The sequence below is a fragment of the Lacerta agilis genome, chromosome 6 (genome assembly GCF_009819535.1).
Source record: "Lacerta agilis isolate rLacAgi1 chromosome 6, rLacAgi1.pri, whole genome shotgun sequence".
NCBI classification, from domain to species: domain Eukaryota; kingdom Metazoa; phylum Chordata; class Lepidosauria; order Squamata; family Lacertidae; genus Lacerta; species Lacerta agilis.
In genome coordinates this window covers 64,791,329-64,811,667 of record NC_046317.1, presented here as the reverse complement: position 1 = coordinate 64,811,667, position 20,339 = coordinate 64,791,329, and the positions used below count along the sequence as shown (strand labels likewise).

The 20,339-nt window shown below is 43.2% G+C and overlaps 1 protein-coding gene across 4 annotated transcripts in view; it reads right to left on the bottom strand.

The window, feature by feature from the left end:
* KDM5B (lysine demethylase 5B) overlaps positions 1-11,528 on the bottom strand; it is a 51,291-nt gene extending 39,763 nt beyond the window's left edge. The window contains exons 1-2 of one of the 4 annotated variants that reach the window (XM_033153162.1): positions 11,245-11,528; positions 2,365-2,442 (exon numbers count right to left, since the gene is read on the bottom strand). In XM_033153162.1, coding sequence (XP_033009053.1) covers positions 2,365-2,442; positions 11,245-11,382 — 216 coding nt within the window. In that variant the 5' untranslated portion in view covers positions 11,383-11,528. The remainder of the gene's footprint in view (positions 1-2,364; positions 2,443-11,244) is intronic. The other 3 variants (XM_033153160.1, XM_033153164.1, XM_033153161.1) reach the window with 3 other exon arrangements.
* Positions 11,529-20,339: the final 8,811 nt, after the last annotated feature.

The window sequence follows — 20,339 nt, the reverse complement described above, 5'->3', positions numbered from 1 at the left end:
GGATTCCCTGGTGAAAGGAGGATTTCTGAAGCCACCACTGAAAAGAGTGACACACCAATCTTGGCAGGGAAATGAGGATATGTCACTTGGCAGCTATGGAACTTCGATGAGAGAGCAGCAGCCACTGAAGAGGTCAAGAATGTAGTATTGCCATGAGACCCAGAATTTGCACCATGAGGTCCACTCATGATTTTGACAGAACTGAGTGCACTGCTGCTTTGACCTTGCCTATCCTCTCTGGAGACAAGGACATTGTTCCCACAACAGAGTCCATCAGGGCCCCCAGATGAAGAACGTGCTATGATGGAAGGCTTGAACCATGCAATCAGAAGAGGTCAAAAAACTGCTTCCACAGTGGTGAGACAGAATTTTAGACTGGGTCCATGAGAGAATTATGGTGGTGCTGCTGCAGGAGATTCCAATGGACTGCAAAAAGATCAAACTTGTCCATCCTTAAAGAAATCAGCCCTGAGTGCTCACTGGAAGGACAGATCCTGAAGCTGAGGCTCCAGTACTTTGGCCACCTCATGAGAAGAGAAGACTCCCTAGAAAAGACCCTGATGTTGGGAAAGATGGAGGGCACAAGGAGAAGGGGACGACCGAGGATGAGATGGTTGGACAGTGTTCTCGAAACGACTAGCATGAGTTTGGCCAAACTGCGGGAGGCAGTAAAAGATAGGCGTGCCTGGCGTGTTCTGTTCCATGGGGTCACGAAGAGTCGGACACGACTGAACAACTGAACAACAACAACATGAGAGAAATAATGTTCCAGAGCATTCAGAATTTTAAAACGGTGAATTCTGCTTGCTACCACTAGGTGGCATTTAAGTCCCACCTGATGTCTTGCATGCACAGGAAAAGACTTCTGAACAAATGCAAATACAGTGGTACCTCTGGTTACGTACTTAATTCGTTCCGGACGTCTGTTCTTAACCTGAAACTGTTCTTAACCTGAAGCACCACTTTAGCTAATGGGACCTCCCGCTGCCGCTGCGCCACCAGAGCACAATTTCTGTTCTTATCCTGAAGCAAAGTTCTTAACCTAAAGCATTATTTCTGGGTTAGCAGAGTATGTAACCTGAAGCGTATGTAACCCGAGGTACCACTGTACTGTATAGCATTTTAATACATACTACAGATATATATTTATTTAAATTACTCCTGCTTCTTTAAAATGACAAAATAATAATAATCTGATATTTTTGGTAGAATGGAATGTTAAAAGTAGTCAAAAGTATCTTGCAGAATGAGCAGAACAAGCTTAATGACTGTTCAAAACAAAATAGCTGTCAACACACCACCAAAGAGAGGTTTGGGTGTGTTATGCTGAAAATGCATCAACTGGCACTTCTGAAGCACCTCCACATCTTAACTACTGGAAAGGGGTAGGCAGGACTCAATGTCACAGAAAACATGTAACAGCCAAGATATTCAGAGGAAAAGTGGTAGAAATACAATCTAAGATTGACTTCTCCTGAAGTCCTTTCCAGATGAACCAATAGTGTGGTTTTTCCGGGCTTATGAAGGTACCCCTTTCTCCACATTTCTTGAACATTTGAAACTTTCCACTTTTCTGTATCTTATTTCCCATCTCACCCCAATGCAGATACTATTTTAGGATATCCTCATGTTCATTACACTTAGATGAGGAGGCCCTCTTGGTTGCACTACACTTTAGAGATGTGAATTTGGCAGTAACCAGGAAGAGGGCCTTGTCTGTAGCAGCACCTTCCCTATGGAACTATTTACATCTTCTGCTAAGGCAGACCGACACTAGTGTGTTTCAGCACTCATAAAAACCATACCAATGCCCCCAGGCTTTTGCTGGTGTTTGATTCCACTATAGGGTATCAAATTTTAATTTTCCTTGGATCACTTTTGTATTTTTTAATATTTTGTGAATGGATCTTTACTGATTTTAACTGTTCTTAATTGTTTAATCTGTTTATACCTTTGTATACCATGAGATGCCAAATGTAAGAAAGCGTAGAAATACTTAATATATCCCCAGGAAGCTGAACATTAGGCAGAAAAATATGGTGTATACTGGCTCCGAAAAGACATCTTTAAAAGGTCAAAATGTTTGAGAAGCCAGCCAGAGTGCTAGCAGCTGAGGCTCTCAAACTAGAATTTATGTCTTTGTCAGGTCCTCAAACTGTTGAGGGAGAGGTAGCATTCTAGAACTTCTCTATGCAGCCTTACAGATCACAACAGAATGGTGGCTAATCACCACACCTGTTTCCTCTTTTGTCTGAAAAGGTGATCTGCTATTTTAATTAAAAATACAGCATTTTTCTCAACAGTTTTAGGCACCCAATCCATCAGGGGCCACTAGAAAGTATTTACGATTAGTTAATTCATTACCTCCAACTCATTCAGCCTTTGGATCCGTGGAGTAAAGTGAAGTTTATCAACATCACATGCAAATGGAGGTTGCCAATCCTAGGAAAGGGGGGGAAATAATTCAGTACAGAGAAGAGAATTGTATGACAGACCAAAACTGATATACAATTTAAAAGATATTGTTCACTTTATTTTCAGATGTAGAAAAATCTAATGGAAAAATAATGTTCACAGTTACTTCTTACTAACCTTCATCCAGGTTTGCGGGGTAAGACACTTACTGCAGGCACATTTCACATTGTGCAATTTACTCACACACATAACCACACACAATCTGTCAGCTGTACAGCATTCCCAAGTTTGAGCCAGTTACCACTTATGGATTTAGTAGTGTAAACAAAGGGGAGGGGGGTGGGAAGGGAAAAAGGAAAAAAAACTGTATGGGAAATTCATTACTTGACGGAGATTATACAATGTATGTAAAAATTCTCGTACAATAAATAATAATAGGGGGGAAAGTAGTGTAAACAAAAACCACCTACAGCATAAAATGGCCCAGAAAAGCATTCAATTTTGCCACTGGGGTATGTTTATTACTCCAGCCAATTTAGAGGATTGGGGTAGTAAAACACTTCACTGTTTTTTCATAGACAAATGGTCATGGAAAGGTCAAGCAAATGTCAGTCGGTTGGCACAAACTATGTAACGCTGTTTGGGGGACCAAATAAGGTTCCAATCCCAAATTTGCTAGAGTGGGGACCAAAGGAGGTGCTGATCAGAAAGCAGAAAGGAGGGCTATGTAATCTCTCCAGTGCCTACAAATTTCTCCTACAAATGCCACCCACAATGTAATTTTTCTCCCCCACCCCCACCCCAAGTCCTAAAATAAAAAATCAGACAGAGACAGTAAGTGCCCAGACAGTACCTACAGGAGAGAACTGACAAGTGGAAGGGGGTAAGAACATCCCACCCCATACGCAACAACCCACTAGTTTTCTTCTGCACATATCCCCCAGCCCACGTTACCTTAGAAGGAGAAATACTGGAAAACTAGTTTTTCTCCCATAATATCATGTTTGGCCCACTTCACACATGACTTTTTGTTCTATACTGTATAAAGATGGCTTTCAAATGGGCTGGTTCACACATCACATTAAGGCATAGTTGAAAGTTAACTATGGTTTAATATGAATGCTCATCATGCTATCACATGCAGCTAAGTATTTCTCATTCCACCTTCTCAGCTCCTGCCAGAGTCTGGCTTGTGATTACCGTATTTTTCTATGGATAAGACTAGGTTTTCCCCCTAAAAAATGTCAAAAATTAGGGGGCGTCTTATACATGGATACATCTCCCCCCATTTTCTTAAATCTAAATCCCCCAAAATAGGGAGCGTCTTATGCATGGGGGGTGGGCGTCTTATAGATGGGAAAATACGGTACATCCAAACAAGGATTCCTAGTTCTTTCAAAAGCACAAGCCAACGTTGCTTGTTTCCTAATGGCACATCAGGAGCATTCACTACGGTGCATTCATTTTAAAACATTTTTTTGAAGTGTGGTTTAATGTGACTTGTGAAGCAGACGTATGGAAAGTGGTTCTGATACAAGCCCAGTCTGGTAACTCTCTTTGTTTCCTGTTAAGTCTATGTTCTGAAATCTCCTCATAAAGTTCTCCAATTCTGTAGACTGCAAGTGCTATTTTTCTCTGCTACGTAACCTTTTCACACAAGTTACCACACTGAAAATTTAGCAAACTTATCATCCCTTTTCCTGACTTGGATTTTAAAATATTGCTAACTCTTCCAATACTGATTTATGTTAATTTCTCCACATTTGTTCTCCCTTTTCTCTTCACTTATGCAAAGTAGCTGTCACCCCCCACAAGTAGTTTGGAATGAGTTATAAATCAGCTACAACAATATTGTGTGTATAATTTTTAGCTCATCACAAAGCCATGAAATTAATTTTAAAAATTGCTTAATATAGAAAGATTAATGATAAACTATTTGTTGTTTTCCTTCACAGAACTGAGTCTTGCTGTATGAACATCAGACAGAGAGGGACTGTGGTACAGTGATGAAATTATTTTTCTAATATGTTCCCTCAAGATAAGAAAACATGAAAAGACATGGTCCACAGTATAAAATAGTGATGTGCCAACTTAAAGATAATAATAATAAGGGTAATTACTGGTAGGAATATCTAAAAGATACATTTGATGGCATGCTCTAGAATTGTTTTAGCAGCATTGAAAAGGGTCAATGAAGTCTTGAAGACTTCATTACCTGCATAAATCCAGCATTTCAAACACTAAATTTGCCATTTTTAAAAATTGCCCCACACAGATAACCCAAAAAAGCTTGATCGTACAAAAAGTACTTCATATTCAAGTGCCATCTTACAAGTACTACCCAATTAGTGCTTCATACTGAACTCTCCATCCCGGGTTGTTTTAAGGTGTGTAGGTACATCAAGCTTCTTAGTTTGTGCAGTACATCAACCCCAGGCTGCGTTCACTGCCTTAGGAACATTCACTTGTCTCTGTCTGGTTCATAACATATTAGGCATGCCTTAGCATGCCACAGTTCATACCAATAACCAGATTGGTTTCTACATGTTTCAACAGGGATGTGATAATAATGCACAGGTTTTGCACCAGAAATCACTTTGATCTATGTATGCCCTTTTAGCAAGACTTGTGTATTACCAATTGAAGTTTCTCTTGGGAATGAAATTGCAGTATCAAATTACATTAATATAAATCAGACATGTAAGGTATAGTCTCTGTAAAATTCACTTCTAGGTCTCTTGAGAAAGAGGGCAGGACTGATGTTCAATAAGGCATCACTGATCAAGCCCTAGACCAAACTCCTAAAAGTTTTTTTTTTTTATAGTTAGACCAAGATTGGGGATATAACCTGAAGGTAGCAATTGGTTGTGATTTCTTCAGGTAGGATGTTGGGTTTATGAGGACTTTCCAAGGGCAAGAGAGCAATTGGGAAAAACCTTCACCAAGAACTGCAGATTTTCACAACCAGTCAACCAAATTGAGACTACTAAGAAGCAAGTTCAGAGAAGTGGCAGTTAGCAAATGAATCGTAATTCAACTGGTGATCCTTTACTAACAATGGCTTGAAAAGTTCCAGTTACAGGTGGGTAGCCGTGTTGGTCTGCCATAGTCAAAACAAAATCGAAAATTCTTTCTAGTAGCACCTTAGAGACCAACTGAGTTTGTTCCTGGTATGAGCTTTCGTGTGCATGCACACTTCTTCAGATACACTGAAACAGAAGTCACCAGATCCTTAAATATAGTGGGGGAGTGGGGAGGGGTATTACTCAGAAGGGTGGTGGGAATGGGTGATAGGCTGATAAGTCTTGCAGGGAAAGGCAAGGGGTGAGATGGCCAAGACTAATTGCAGCTAGAGTCGTCAACAGGTTTTCCACACTTATCAGCCTATCACCCATTCCCACCACCCTTCTGAGTAATACCCCTCCCCACTCCCCCACTATATTTAAGGATCTGGTGACTTCTGTTTCAGTGTATCTGAAGAAGTGTGCATGCACACGAAAGCTCATACCAGGAACAAACTCAGTTGGTCTCTAAGGTGCTACTAGAAAGAATTTTCGATTTTGTTTTGACAATGGCTTGAAAAGAAAACTTAAAAAGAACCATGTTACAAATTTTCTTAGAGAAACAGGAGCTATCATTTGAAAAATTGCATGGCCCCAATTTTAAGCCATGCAATGTAGAGTTGGTTCCCACATCCCTTTGCTGGACCTCCAAAAAATAAGAGTGTACTTTTGAGACTAATAGCATGCACAAAGAAAGTGTTGAAAACTATTCCAGAATTACAAGTTTTTCATCTGATTGTGCCATGCCAACAGTAGAATATGAAAACTAAGATACAGATTAGATTTAAGGTAATGTCCATCATCAGCAGGTAGGTCCCCACTTCAGATTTTCCAAAAGTTCATATTTTGAAAGGCATATATTTTGAAATTAACATTTATACCACCTGAATGTATAGTCTCAGTTCAAAGTACCAGTGTGCCCAGCTTTGGCAAGTTTAGGTCTGGTAAAGGTGTTTTTCTTGGTAAATATCATGTTCTTTTGACAGCAAAAATCTAATATGCATGACCTCCTCACTCCATTCCAGGAGAAGCACCTGTTGAATTCCTTTTTGCTGTCAAAGGTACAATGTCTATGCCAGGCAAATACAGTCAAGAGGTCACAAGCTTGATTGAAAGCTATCGTCTTATGGCATGTGGTGTTGAGAGTGATTCTGCTATCAGTTAGATAAAAGTTGTTCACATCAAAGCATCACTTGATAATAAATAAAATTGGAAGCAAGATGCATATTCTTGTCCACAAATGTTCAGAGTAAGGGCTTGATCAGGGGTAATAAAAAACCATAGTGTGTTGTTACATGAACAAGCTCAAACAAATCTTATGTATGTGTACTTCCTTTCCCCTTCATACAAAAAAAGATGTAAAGCTTCTATTCCTGGTTAGAAACAAATTGTGGTTTGTTGGTTTACAAACTTGGCAAATGGTGGTTTGTTAACCTGGGTCTGATTCCATGGGTTGTGCCAGCTCATTCAAGTAACAACAACCTACTTCAGTGCCACCATCAAGAAGGCAGTGTCAAATGCTGAAATGTGCACATTTAAGCCATTTTAACTCTCTTTTTTCTATGAGATGAACATTATTTGAATACAAACATTCCAGTTTGATGAGTTCTGGTTGGGCTATTAGGAAAAAGAATTCTTAGTCCAGAAAATAGGTTTTCAATTACATTATCAACATTGCCTTTGTAATCCTGGTGCAGTTGGAAAGAAACATTTGGAGATCTGTAAGTTATTTTAGCTGCCTGCTAGACATCAACACAATTACTGCTGGGAACAAGCTTTAATTTTCAGAACATCGCTTGTTACAGCACCTTTTCCAGGGAAGGCCTGGGAGAGTCATCTGCCTTCTGGATAGAGCTCCAGAGAAACAATAATCCATCCCACTTAACTTTACAGCATCTCTACAACAAGTAGGCATTTAGCAGATGGTGTCCACAAAAATCACTATCCTTTGGGTGGCATTTTGGACTGGTAATTTATGGTGTGGTGTGGGCATTTCTTTTCTTTTTAAAAAATACAAGGTTACCACCCCATTTTTTCTTTTTTGGCTTCCTTTATGCACCCCCCCCCGGTGTGTACAGGATTTTAAGTGTAGATTTAATTCAGCACACAAATTGCATTAATTTCAGTGAGACTCAAGCATCCTTAACAATCACCCTGATCAGAGTTAGGAGCATCTAAACCCTTTGAAATCCATGGTCTTAAGCATGCCTAAGCATACAATCAGGCTGTGTGCTGGACTGCAGCCTATAATATTAAGTATTCTGAAACCAGTGCAAAAAAATCTTCAGTTTAAAAGCAGATGGAACCTACGGTCCAGAGTTTAATTTCACATCAAATACACCAATATGAGGTGTTGAGTAGCATTATTTGGCGATATTAAATTCCACAGGCATTTTGTCTTCTACATCATTATTTGTGTGCTTCATTATTCAACAGCTTCATTTGAAAACATACAATTCTCACAAATGTCCCTCTTTTTAAAATATCTGTCTGCTCATATAACCAACCAAAGTTGGAGTAACAAGTTTAAAAGAAACACACTCACAGAACATGGTGGTAGAGTGTACCTCATTCAAAATGGCAGCAGACTGCATCTTGAGTCAGAACAAAGCATTAGTGTTATGGGTTGGAGGGATTATTACATACATACAATTCTCATTGCTCCTCCCCCCCCCTTTTTAAAAAGCTCTTCAGCAAGGCAACAGAAACAAAAGGGATGTCATTTTGTCTCTGTAGAGCTGGAAGCAAGAAATCAGGCAAATAAACAATTATTTGCTACCAAGCGCTGCCAAAATTAAGTGACAAAAAAACAACAACAGGCAAACACCCAGCAAGGAATCCTTTGGAACAGAGATCGCCAACTTGTGTCCTTGAGGGTCATATTATAGTCTAGATACTAATCCATGGGCCATCAATATTTTGTGCGCTCTGACCCATTCAGGGATGAGCAGGCCCTTTTATACATATGGTGTCACCTACCAGCAAGGATCTCAAATGTATGGGACACAATGCATTCGTATGATAAAAGGCCTGGGGTGGAAGGAGAGAAATGTGCTTCCTAAAAAATCACCTCAAAGGGCACCTAAGCCTGAAGTAATTTCTATGAAATGCATGTCTCATGACTTATTTTCCTAAAAAGTACATCTTGATTGGTAGGACCACTGGGACCAAACAATCAAGCCAGGCCATTTCAGCATTAACAACATACATAACACACACACTTTACCTCCACCCTATTCAAAGGCACTAAAACCACAACCAACCACCAACAATAATTTTTCAAACACAGGGATTTAAAATGGATGTCATGTATGATACACAATCTTAGGTGCAGTTTTTATCTTGTTCAGCCACAGACTTTTTAATGCATACACATGTACAATTAAAACATAAAAATGAAACTGAAGAGAAACTCTAAAAAACCATATATTAAATGGAGTTACTTTTAAATCAAAAGGCTGCCCTACTTAAGTGTGTATGTGAGTGTTACCCACCAATCACTCTTTCCACACAAACCTTACTGAAATAAATGGAATTTAGCAGGAACAAAGGTTGAAAAGATTTCACCCAGTAGAATAAGAAAAGTTCCTACAAGCTACTTTCTTCAGTCAAGGGTCAATCTTCAGTTATGTTTTCCAGTTAGGACTGAAAGTCATAATGAAATGTATCTGGATACAGAGAATGGATAAAATTCAAGTTTCATTGCAGAACTCAAGTTCATCAAAATGTCTCATTTATACTCAGCTCCAAATTAACATTTCAAGTATTTTAACTAGAATGTAAGTTGTTTGAATCCACATTTACCAATACATGTCCCTAAATGAAGATTGCTTTCTTTTTAGTAAAAGTAGTGTATACCCCTTGTAACAAACAAATCTTTGTTTCTTCAAATCCTTCCTCAATCAGTTTACCTTTTTTTAAAAGGAAGTGCAAATAACTGGGGTAATAAAGCTGAAGCAAATTATACTGAGAAACAATTTTTAAAAAACTGAATTGAGTTAGTTACTCAAAATCACCCCTTCTATAGCCCTCTGTAGTGTCTGTTTATATTGGTAATGATGAAGACTTATCACTCTTCCCACTATGTATCGCACTCTAAAATGGTGGCCATGTCTGCCTAGGATTCTGAAAGAAAATATCTCTGCAAACTCAATGGCTTCTATTTATGTATTTCCAACTTTAAAATATGGGTGCCAGTATTAAAATTAACCCAGATGGAACTAAAGTGGCCACAGAAAAGCTTTTTGTGGGTACAGAAAACATGGAAATAAGAAAATCCAGTCCTAGCTCAACCACAATGCCAACATGGAGGGCAACACCCAAGCAGCTGTCTCAGGTTTTTAACACAGTGACTGCTATAAAGTATTTCTATTGATATTAGTAGCCCAGTCCCCAATAATCTAACAATGCTTAAACTTTGTTAGACAAACCATGTGGAAGAAACACTTATTTACCTTCAAAATACCCTACTATAGAAAAAGGTAAACGGTGACAATGGCTGCCTCTTTCTAGCCATAAAAAAATCAACTACTTCTGCTGCATTAAGCCTTTAGTAAGTAAGTAAAGTGTTCTTTCTTCACTGTAGTTGCCTGTAATGTAAAACTTGTCCCCTCAATTTAAAAGTGGGCTTGCAAGGCAGGTTTTGAGCCTTAATAAAGTTTCTTCCACCTCCCCCTTCCTCACTCATTTAAAAAGCTGCACTCATTACTTAACTAGCTCCTAATATGATCCTGTGCAGAGAAACAAAAGCCTCAACTGGTCTTGAGAGGCTTTTGCCACTGGAGCTACCCTAGAACGAGTCATCCCAAAGGAGGCACTTCGGGAACAACTTCCCCGTTTGATTTGGAAAACTAGCAGCTGAGAAACGTGCCTCGCTGTGTGAACGGTGTGCGTTTCTTGCTTTTTTTTCCAACCCGCTGGATAAGACACACAAGGCAACTTTATTTGGGTCGTGGAGGTGGAGGTGGAGGAGGAGGAGGAGATGGGGGAGACGTGGGAAGGGAACTCCCCGAGTGGAAAGTGAGCCAGGGGCCAAAGTGAGAGAGCCATGGGGGCGAGAGAGAGGGAGAGGAAAGGAGGGAGGGAGGGAGGCGAGGGCGAGAGAGAGAGAGAGAGAGAGAGGCAGAAAGCTCACTGGCAGCCATATTAGAGTGGGTCTCCCTCGGGGAGCCAAACCTCAAAAGTCTGCTGGGCTGAAGCGACACAAGAGGGCCAATCTGCACTCCAACCCATGACCCCGTTTATGTGGGATAAACGCGAGCCGGGGCTCCAAAGCGAGTCCATATGGAAACAAGGACGCCTTTTAGGACTCTCTCAAGAACTCGTCCAGGCCCCCAGAAAACCAACGCTTGCCCGCCCCGCCTGCCCATCATTCAAGGGTCAATGGGTGGGGGGGGGCTCTTTCCCCCCATGAAGGCGTGCAGGGGGAGACGAATGGAAGGAAGCCCCCCGAAACGCGCTGAAGATTAAAGGGGGGACCGACGGAAGATGTACAAGTTTCTTGAGTGGGGATATGTAAAATGATACCTGCCCCCCCCCCCCCATGCAGGGGTGTTGGGACCGGGAGTTTTTAGGAACTGGGACGGCGGAGGGGCAAAAGGCTCGAAGGGGAAAGAGATGTTGTTGTTGTTGCCCCCAGACTCTCGGCACGCAGGCCGCGCCGCGCCGCCCCCCCCCCCCAGTCCCTGCTCGGCCGTCCGCGGCGTCGCTGCTGAAGGCGGGGGGGGGGGGGAGGCGGCGCACAGGTCGGTCGCCCAGGCTCACTCACCGGCGGCGGCCGCACCTTGCAGATCCCGGTCTGCTCGGCGATGGGCCGGATCTTGTGGATGAAGGCGAAGGGGTCGGCGAACTCCTCCCAGCTGGGCTCGAAGACGGGGCACTCGGGCGGCGGCAGAAACTCGGCCATGGTCAGCCCTGGGTCGCCGGCAGGACGGGCAGCGCCGAGTCAGGCAGCCGTTCCGAACAATCCCCCAACAGCCAAAGCGCCGCTGAGCGCCGCTGGAACGGCCCGTGTGCCTCCGCCAGAGCGAGGGCGGGGGGAGGGGGAGAAAAAGAGTCCCGAGGAGGAGGAGGCCCGGCCCTATGGAAAGTGCCTCCTTAGGGACCCGCCCGTCCGCTCCCCCCACGCCACATGGGGTGCCAGCCCCTTTTCTCCACCGCACCCCTTTGTTTGGGTTGACTCGCGGACGCCCAACTCTCGTCCGAAAGAGCTTGCGCAAAACACGGGTTGCCTGCGTGCGTGCGTGCGTGCTCGCTCCTCTATGCAGAAAGGCCTCTTCTGGGACGGCCGAGTGTAGGGCCCTATGCATAAAAAGTAATGGGGCTGCAGCATAAGCAGAGAAAGTATTGCAGCCGGGACTGGTTCAGCTGTGTCCGTCCCTCGTGTCTGTTTTGGGAATAGGGAGCGTGTACTCCCTACGAGGTTAGGCCTTAGGCCCCATGGTAGGCTTTCATTGTTTTGGTGGGATCGATCCAGTGATCCATCCCATTTGGACTCCTGTTTGCCGACAAAACGGGACTTGAGGAACGTTCTTCGACTGGGTACCCATTATTTTGTTTCAGGGTACACTGTATACTCAACATAGTCACTCCATTTTGTTTCTCTGACAAAACTAGGAACCCCTAACCATCTTGTCCTTCATTACATGCCTTCCACTCTAAAATCTGTATTTATAACTTAATTTCATAGTTTTTCCATAATTAATAACTAATAAAATGATTCAACTAGTTGTGCTTTAAATAACTGTTTCTGACTTACTCAGCACCTATTACAACGACAGAACAGTTTGTCCATAACAGGAAAACGTCCATTTTTATGTGATAACACCCAAATGTGCAAAGATTGACATTACATAATTCTGAAATACTTTAAATGTTTTAAATGTGCTATAGCTTAATGTTGAAATACTTAAATATGCCTAAATATGCTTCACGTGTTTAAATATGCTTCAGTAGGCAGAATTCTGACCTATTTTTTTGATAAACATACAACAGATCCACATGTGTTTTCAGATACAGTAGTTAATTCTACAAGAGAATAATGCACATGCAAGGAAGATTAGGACTCCATGGTTTTATTTAGCCATGCATTGTTTAAAAATACTTCATTGTCAAAAATATATTAATTTTTCTCAGCAAGGTACAGTATATGAAACAAATAATAGTCTGACATTTAAAACTGAGTTTGGGTTTGCTTTATATTCATACTTTATACTGTTTCATAGATAGAATTTTGGTTTCTTTATGTGCAAACCATTCCTAATTCAAAATGGAGATTGAGCCAATAGGGTTAGCAGTATCTTTTCTCTCACATTAGTTTTATTTATTTTCTGTATTTCTCATGCATTTCTAATATTACCTTTGCTTTTTTCAAATTAAACCAAATAACAGCCTGATTATATTGTATGTAGGCTTATGGGTAAAGCCCACCAACTTCAGTTATTTAATTAATTTTGTAACTTCCCATAACCCAATTATTTCTTGATATTGACCCCTAAAGCCAGAACTTTCCAAATTGTGTTTTGCGAAACGTTAGTGTGTTGGCTGCAGTGTGTACGTGTGTCCGCACAAACGCTCCCAGTGCTTCTGCTGGGGCTGGAAAGGGGTTAGTTTAACCTCAGGTGTGCTAGGAAAACTGGATTGCTGTGTCACGAAATAATGCATGTCTAAAAAGTGTATCACCAACATGAAAAATTTGGAAAGTTCTGTCTAAAGCAATGATCAAAATCAAGTGGTTTTGTATTGCTTCCAAGAGAATGCTTAAGGCTGCAATTATAACTTATTTACTTGGGAGTAGTAAGCCCCATTTGGGATGCGGGTGGCACTGTGGGTTAAACCACAGAGACTAGGGATTGCTGATCAGAAGGTCGGCAGTTCGAGTCCCTGCCACGGGGTGAGCTCCCGTTGCTCGGTCCCAGCTCCTGCCCACCTAGCAGTTTGAAAGCACATCAAAGTGCAAGTAGATAAATAGGTACCACTCCGGCAGGAAGGTAAACGGTGTTTCCGTGCGCTGCTCTGGTTCACCAGAAGTGGCTTAGTCATGCTGGCCACATGACCCGGAAGCTGTACGCCGGCTCCCTTGGCCAGTAACGCGAGATGAGTGCCGCAACCCCAGAGTTGGCCACGACTGGACCTAATGGTCAAGGCTTCCTTTACCTTTTTAAGCCTCATTTAACTCAGTAGGACTCCCTTCTGAGTAGATACGTTTATGCTTGCATTTTAGCTCCAACAGTGGGGGGGGGGGGATACCATGTACACTAAGGCAAGATTATTCTGTGGCTTGTACATTTTAAGTCATGCACAGATTATACATTCGATCACTATATTCAACATCACAGGATATAAATTGTGGTGGCCTTTCAAGTTAGATATGGATCATTTTTAGTACCATGCATTTTGTTACAAGACTGCAATCTTCAGTCCATTTCCTTCAAAGTAATACTGCTGTTTTAAATTTAGAAGTAATGAGGAATAAAATGAGGATACATATAATCTATCCCAAATGTGTGTGTGTGTGTGAGAGAGAGAGCGCTCCATTATTAAACCACAAGAATTATTTTATCCCTAAAATATTATGTTCTGTATAAGTTAATGGCTCCTCAGCCAAAAGATGAAGGCCTGTTATAAATTTCTTATTAAATTAAGTGGAGCAGGAGTACCGCAGGATTGGCACAATCTCCTCCTTTAGTCCTGTTGTGCAAAACTTTAGCATTTGTCTTTGTGGCGTGGGGGTGGGGACCCTACAACGTGATTGTTGCAATGACAGATTCCCTTCAGTTTCGCCAGCAACAGGGGATCACTAGAGGCCTCTAAACTAATGAGCTCCATGTAGAGAACGCCAACCACATGGGTCTCTACTCTCTAATCCACCTTCTTCGCCTTTATGATCTATGTTTACATGTGCGGAGGGATCCTTCACAGCTGACAGCCACTTTAGTGCCGGCACTTCTTTTTTTAAAGAGCCTATCTATTCTCTGGGATAGGCCAAGGCTTGGGGGGACGTCAGAGGGGGAGGGAGGCCGAGCTGTTTCATTGTCTGCGCCTGGCTCTGTGCAGTGGGGAAGCCTTCCCTTTCCAGTGCAAAGCAGTGTGTGGGGCAAGGGGGGGGCGCACTGTAACGCTGCTATCCCTGTCGCTTCCTAGCTCTCATACAAGACTTGGAGGCCCCATGGTTCAGCGGGGACTGTAGGCAGATCACTGGAGTCCCCAGGACAATTGAGAATGGTTGGGTTGGAGGAAGGCACTGCTCGGCGCAACTATCGTACAATCCTACCCCGGGTTTACTTAGAAGTAGGCCCCACTGAGCTCAATAGGATTTATTCTCGAGCGTAAGGCTGCAGCCTTAACGTCTAGGCTATTTTGATAAACGGTACTACGCTCCAGGGGGAGGGGCGGTGATCAACCGGGGAGCTGGCAGTTGTTAACAGTGCTCCGCCCACTACTGATCTGTTCTCTCTTGTGGGGCTTTCCCCCCCCCAAAAAAAGGTAGCTTTGTCGCTGCTCCTCTCCCCACACTGGGCCACAACCTTTCCCCTCCCCGCCCCACCTCCTCAAAGCGGATCATACCTTCTCCATGAGATGAACTGACACCATCACCCCCGCCCCCCGTTTTATAATCCTTCATTCCCCAGCAGAACCCCTTCGCTTCCAGCAAAGACCGGGCTCCCTTCCAAGGGGGTGGGGGAGATATTGGAACTGTTCCAAAAGTTGTGCACAAAAGAGGTTCCTCCTCTTCTCGCCCCCACCTCCCCAAATGGAGCCACTGACAAAGGTTGCTGAAGGGGTCCGCTCCAGACCTCCTTCAGCACCCACGGTGTGTCCTCAGAAGTGGGCGGGGGGGCGCGGTTGCGGTAGCTGTACTGTTCCCTACGCTTAAGAGAAAACAGATCAAGCCTTCTTCTCAATAGTACCCCAACACACACACCCCAAATCTGGAAACGCCCATTGTAATCTCTTCCCACCCTGAACTCCTTAGTAGTTATGCCTCCTTTAGTGTCGCACAAAGCTCGTGGGTTCCGCTACCTACCCCGCACTAGCGGATATGTGCACCCCCTGTATCACTTCCAGCAATCCTGCAGCAGCTGTCCCAACCCTCCGGATGAGTATCGCCCCCCCTTGTGTAGTCTTCCATGCTCCTCTAATCCTGCTTCCGCACCCCCAATTTCATTACTGGTAGAGGGTGAGGAACTTGGAGTTCAGCCGGGTGATCCTGGGGGTTAGCAGCCCTAAAGGCGTGCAGGTTAGCAAACAGACACCCCCTCGGGCCCCTACTCCAGGCCACTGCCCTCGTCGATGCCGATGAACAGGACAAAGGGAAGGGGCAGCCCCCTCTGGTGTCAGGTTCTGCAAGGGAGGCGCAACCCACCCCGGACGCAGCCAGGCCCCCTCCCCACCCCCTCCGCATCTGGCAGGGGTCTGCCTTATGGAGGCCGGCGAGGGGAGTCGAAGGAAGCGCCTCCATTGGTGAAGAAGAAACACATCGAGCATTATTTATTACCAAAGGGAGGGAGGGCGTGTTGGGGTGGCGGAGGGGGGAGAGGTATGAGGCTCCCCTCGGGGGTCGACCCAGCAAAGAGGGATGATGGAGCCAAAGAGCCGATCGACAAGGCAGCCACCCCACCGCACCCCACGAAGGTGGCTCCCCATTGAAAAACTCTCTAGGACCCAGGGGAGCAGCGGGCGCTGCACGTAGCACACGTGTATTCGCTCCCGCATTTCTGGGCCGGTCTGCTCCTCATCCCCCCCACCCCCGCCGTCCAACCTTGCAGCCATCACTCCTCTTTCTCCGCGGTCCTGACACCGCCCCCTCTATTATTCCCACTTCTGCATTGCCCCGCGCCCTTCTCTAAGTATGCGCTACGCAACTTCTCCAGCATAGCAACAACTTAAGGGGAGGCTTCGCCGTCGAGCCACATGGGATCAGGTCTTTTAACTTACAGCGCCACCCTGAATTTCGAGGGGACGTCGTTTCCACACTGCGGGGGGCGGGTTTGCCAGCTCTAAAGCGTGGGCCCTCTATCCACCCGAGTCATCTTCACGAGGAAGTTACTGAGTTGTAGAAAGCAAGGCGTTGCCCCACCTCCCAGTACACGCTGTGGGTGAAGTTCAGCACAGCTGTAATCTAAGTTAGTTGCTGTGTCCACATAGAATCAGGGAGTGGTTTTTTATGATGGATTAATAAAAAATTAGCAAAAAAGGTGTGTGTGTATTAAAAGCTACAGTGGAGCACAATCCTTTGTAGCCTATGTTTACTCAGAAGTAAGGGCCATTATGCCCCAAAGTAAGGCCCAGGTAACAGCACAATTCTAACCACTGAAGCTCAGAAGTGAATCCTATTGTCAGTGTGGCTTATTTCCAAATAAGAATGCACAGAATTAAATACATAAACAAAGCTTTCATCAAATGCATTATGCTAAGAAGGCTTTTGTATAACCATGATAAAGGTCAAATATATGTGCCTGCATTAAAAAAAAACCCACAGCCTTAAAGTCCTATTCCTCCTCTGTAGACTTTATACTGAGTATCTACCAGATATCCAATGCTCAGCACTACTGTATACAATATTTATTAGTTAAGATATTTTAGGCTGTCTTTTAGGACTAGGATCCTGACAAGGCAGCTTCCATTAGACAAATACAGAATCATATTTAATAAAAATACAAAACCACCATAGAACATCTAAAAACAATAGAAATGCTGCAGAAAAAGCAGCAGAAATAACCAATAACTGTAAAAGAGCAACAAAGCAAAATAGGGACAAATAGCAAGGTCAAATCAGCACATGCTAGTCACACTTCCTGAAAGACCCTATTTTACTCAATTGTTTGCAGCCCTGTCCTCTTTGGCAATTGGCCACTCTTGAAAGGGGTAAGGTAGGATTAAGGAACCAATCAAGAAACAGTGTCTGCATTGGCAGCTTAAAAAAAAAGCATGCACCCCACAGTCTAAAGCACTCACATTTTTAAATAAAATTTCAAAATCAAAGCTGAATTTTAAAATTTCAACAGCTGTTGACATCTTGAGAAATTCTGTTTTAGCTCTGTTGCAAACATCTTCCCAGCTGACTCCAAGGCTCGAATAATTCCAAGGCAATCTCCTCTTGCAATAAAAACAGCAAACAGAAATGTCCAACGTATTATTGATAATCCACTTCTCCCACTGACTGGTTCTCTACAACAGTGTTTCCCAGCTTGGGCCTCCAGCTGTTTTCAGACTACAATTCCTATCATCCCTGACCACTGGTCTTGCTAGCTAGGGATGATGGGAATTGTAGTCCAAAAACATCTGGAGGCCCAAGGTTGGGGAACACTGCTCTACAACTCCTATATAATGGACCAGACATTGCCTTCAAATTCCAGCCAGACTTCTTCACTCTGTTCTGTGTCCTCAGACCAGGATGGGGAACATAAGTAAAAGGGGGCAGAGCAATGGATACAACTCTTAGCTTTACACAAAAGGCTAAATGCCAACCACTAAAAAATCAATGGTTTCTCTACATACATGTCTCCACCTGTCCCATTTTGCTGCCTGAGGCAAAACAGAAAGATGCCACCTCCTGTCAAGGCCACGCTTACTGAGGTTAAGCGGCAGTGTCTTCTGGTGAGCTCTTGTGAGGTGGTAGGCAAGGAGTTTGCAGTGGTGCCACTCCACAGGATTCCATCACCCGAGACAGCTGCTTCAGTCCACCTCATGGGCAGGCCAAATAATCTTGCCATCTACGCATGCAAGAGGCATTATCACAGTTCAAGGGCACATTCCATCCAAGTTAAAGCACACAAAAAGGGCCAAAAGGAAGGCCAGTGAATGTCTGACATTTTATTACATTTCTATCCCACCTTTCTTCCATTACAGAAATCACAGCAATGTAATGGGATTCACAGGCAGTCTCCTATCCAGGCCAGAGTTAGATCTCTCCAGACTGAGATGTGCAAAAGATCACCCAAGAGGCTGTGCCATATCCCTTCAGACCAAACAATGGAAGGATGCTGGGTATTCAGAGTAAAATGGTGTGATTATTTTATGTGTATATAGATATAGATATTGGTTCCCACAAGCCTACTCATAATCTCACAGTTGTGTGGATGGTGCTATTTTGGCTACTACATAAGGATCCATCCTAGGAGGACAAATTTATGCTTAGAAGTAGGATGCATGGAATCTGAAACCAAAACGAAAATAATGCAATCTTGATTTCTTTGCAGATTTGGAATTAGCAACGGCCAGGCAACAAGAATCCACAGGAAACCATTTGTAGTGTGTATAGTAAAATGGCTATTTCTGGCAAACTAGCCAACTCATCATATAAACTCCTCATATACCAGATCTGTTCTTATTCACGTGTTCCACTAGATGGCAACATATAAAACAGGATGCTTTTGCCTCTAATGGTCAAACTTTAGGACACAAAAAGTTCGCTTTGGAATACTGGCCAGCGTAAAGCAAGCTGAGTGATGAATGGGATGGGATGTTAGGCAGTGAGAGTTTGTTCTCTCTCTCTCTCTCTCTCTCTCACACACACACACACACACAGACACAAAAACAGCAGCCTCAGATTGGGGAAGAAAGATTATTCAGTGGCAATAAGAAACAAAAATTTAAGAATCAAACAAGCTACACATACAGAGGACGTCCTCTTTCACGTGCTTTTATCAACACTTGGATTTGTGGAGGGAGTTTTTATCGGCAGCCTGGCAGGACACACACAAGATTCACTTTAAAGCAACAAGCTATGCAAACAAATCTACATTTCTGTTCTGATATCTCTCTTGTAACAGCTCAAATAATCTTCCCCTTAAAGTGGCCTCTGCTTAAGAGAGAGATAGGTTATCTCTTAGGAAAGTTTTTGAATGTCTGGAACTTATTTTCTGGCTATGTGATTAATGGAATTTATTTCCCTTTCTCATTCTATGATTCTCAGAATGTTTGTTCTGCTTTGGCAGAAAGGTGTATAAATGTGACAAATAAATATCATTAACATCTTAAATGCTGCACTATAAATATTTGTTTTTAATATGTATTGCATTTTTATTTTTATTTTTTTGCAAGGAGGTTGCTAGTTGTTGTAGAGAAAACAGACATGACATTCGCAATGTAGGTTTGCCAATTAACCAGAAAAGAGCAGCCAGGGTTGCATGTGTACATTCAACAGCAGCCTGATCTGTTAAAACCAGCAGGTGAAAGTTTTACATGGGCCCAGCCAGCACAGCTGATGGGAGCTGTGGTTCAAAATGTCTGGAGGGCACCAACTTGGAGGAGGCTGTGAGATAGCAATTAACTCCAGTGACTGGGTGTCTCCCTATGCTGCATACAAAGAAAAAGAGGCCAGATCTCACATAGTATTCCACAAACATTCTGCACTATAGAAAGATTGAGATGTACCTTTACACAACTAAGAAAACACGCGTTCTGTGGCTACTTAAAAGCGTGAGTGCATGTATGGTGCTTTACATGGGAGAAGTCTTGCATTTGTAGCCAGTTAAATTACCAAGTAGTTCCAGTAACTGCACCATGTCTCTACACATCATAAGAGACTGTTTGCATTGGCTTTGTGATGGCATGTAGCTGATTTATCCAGCAACCATCAGAAAATAAAATACTTGTTAAGCAGAGCAGCCTTCATGCAGGAATTTCAACCAACTACCAAGTAGCTGATTGTTTGTATGAATGGGACCCAGCTACCTGAGACCAAACATCAAAAGTATTCTCTCTGCCCACTTGGGGGCTTAAATAAATTTGCAGGTAAGGGCATTCAATTGCCACAATGCACATGGAATTTTAGAAAACTCGTTCTGCCAAATAGCCTCCTGGGAACAAATGAATTTAGAAATGGAGAGCATCTGTTTCTGATCAGGCCAGACCAGTTTT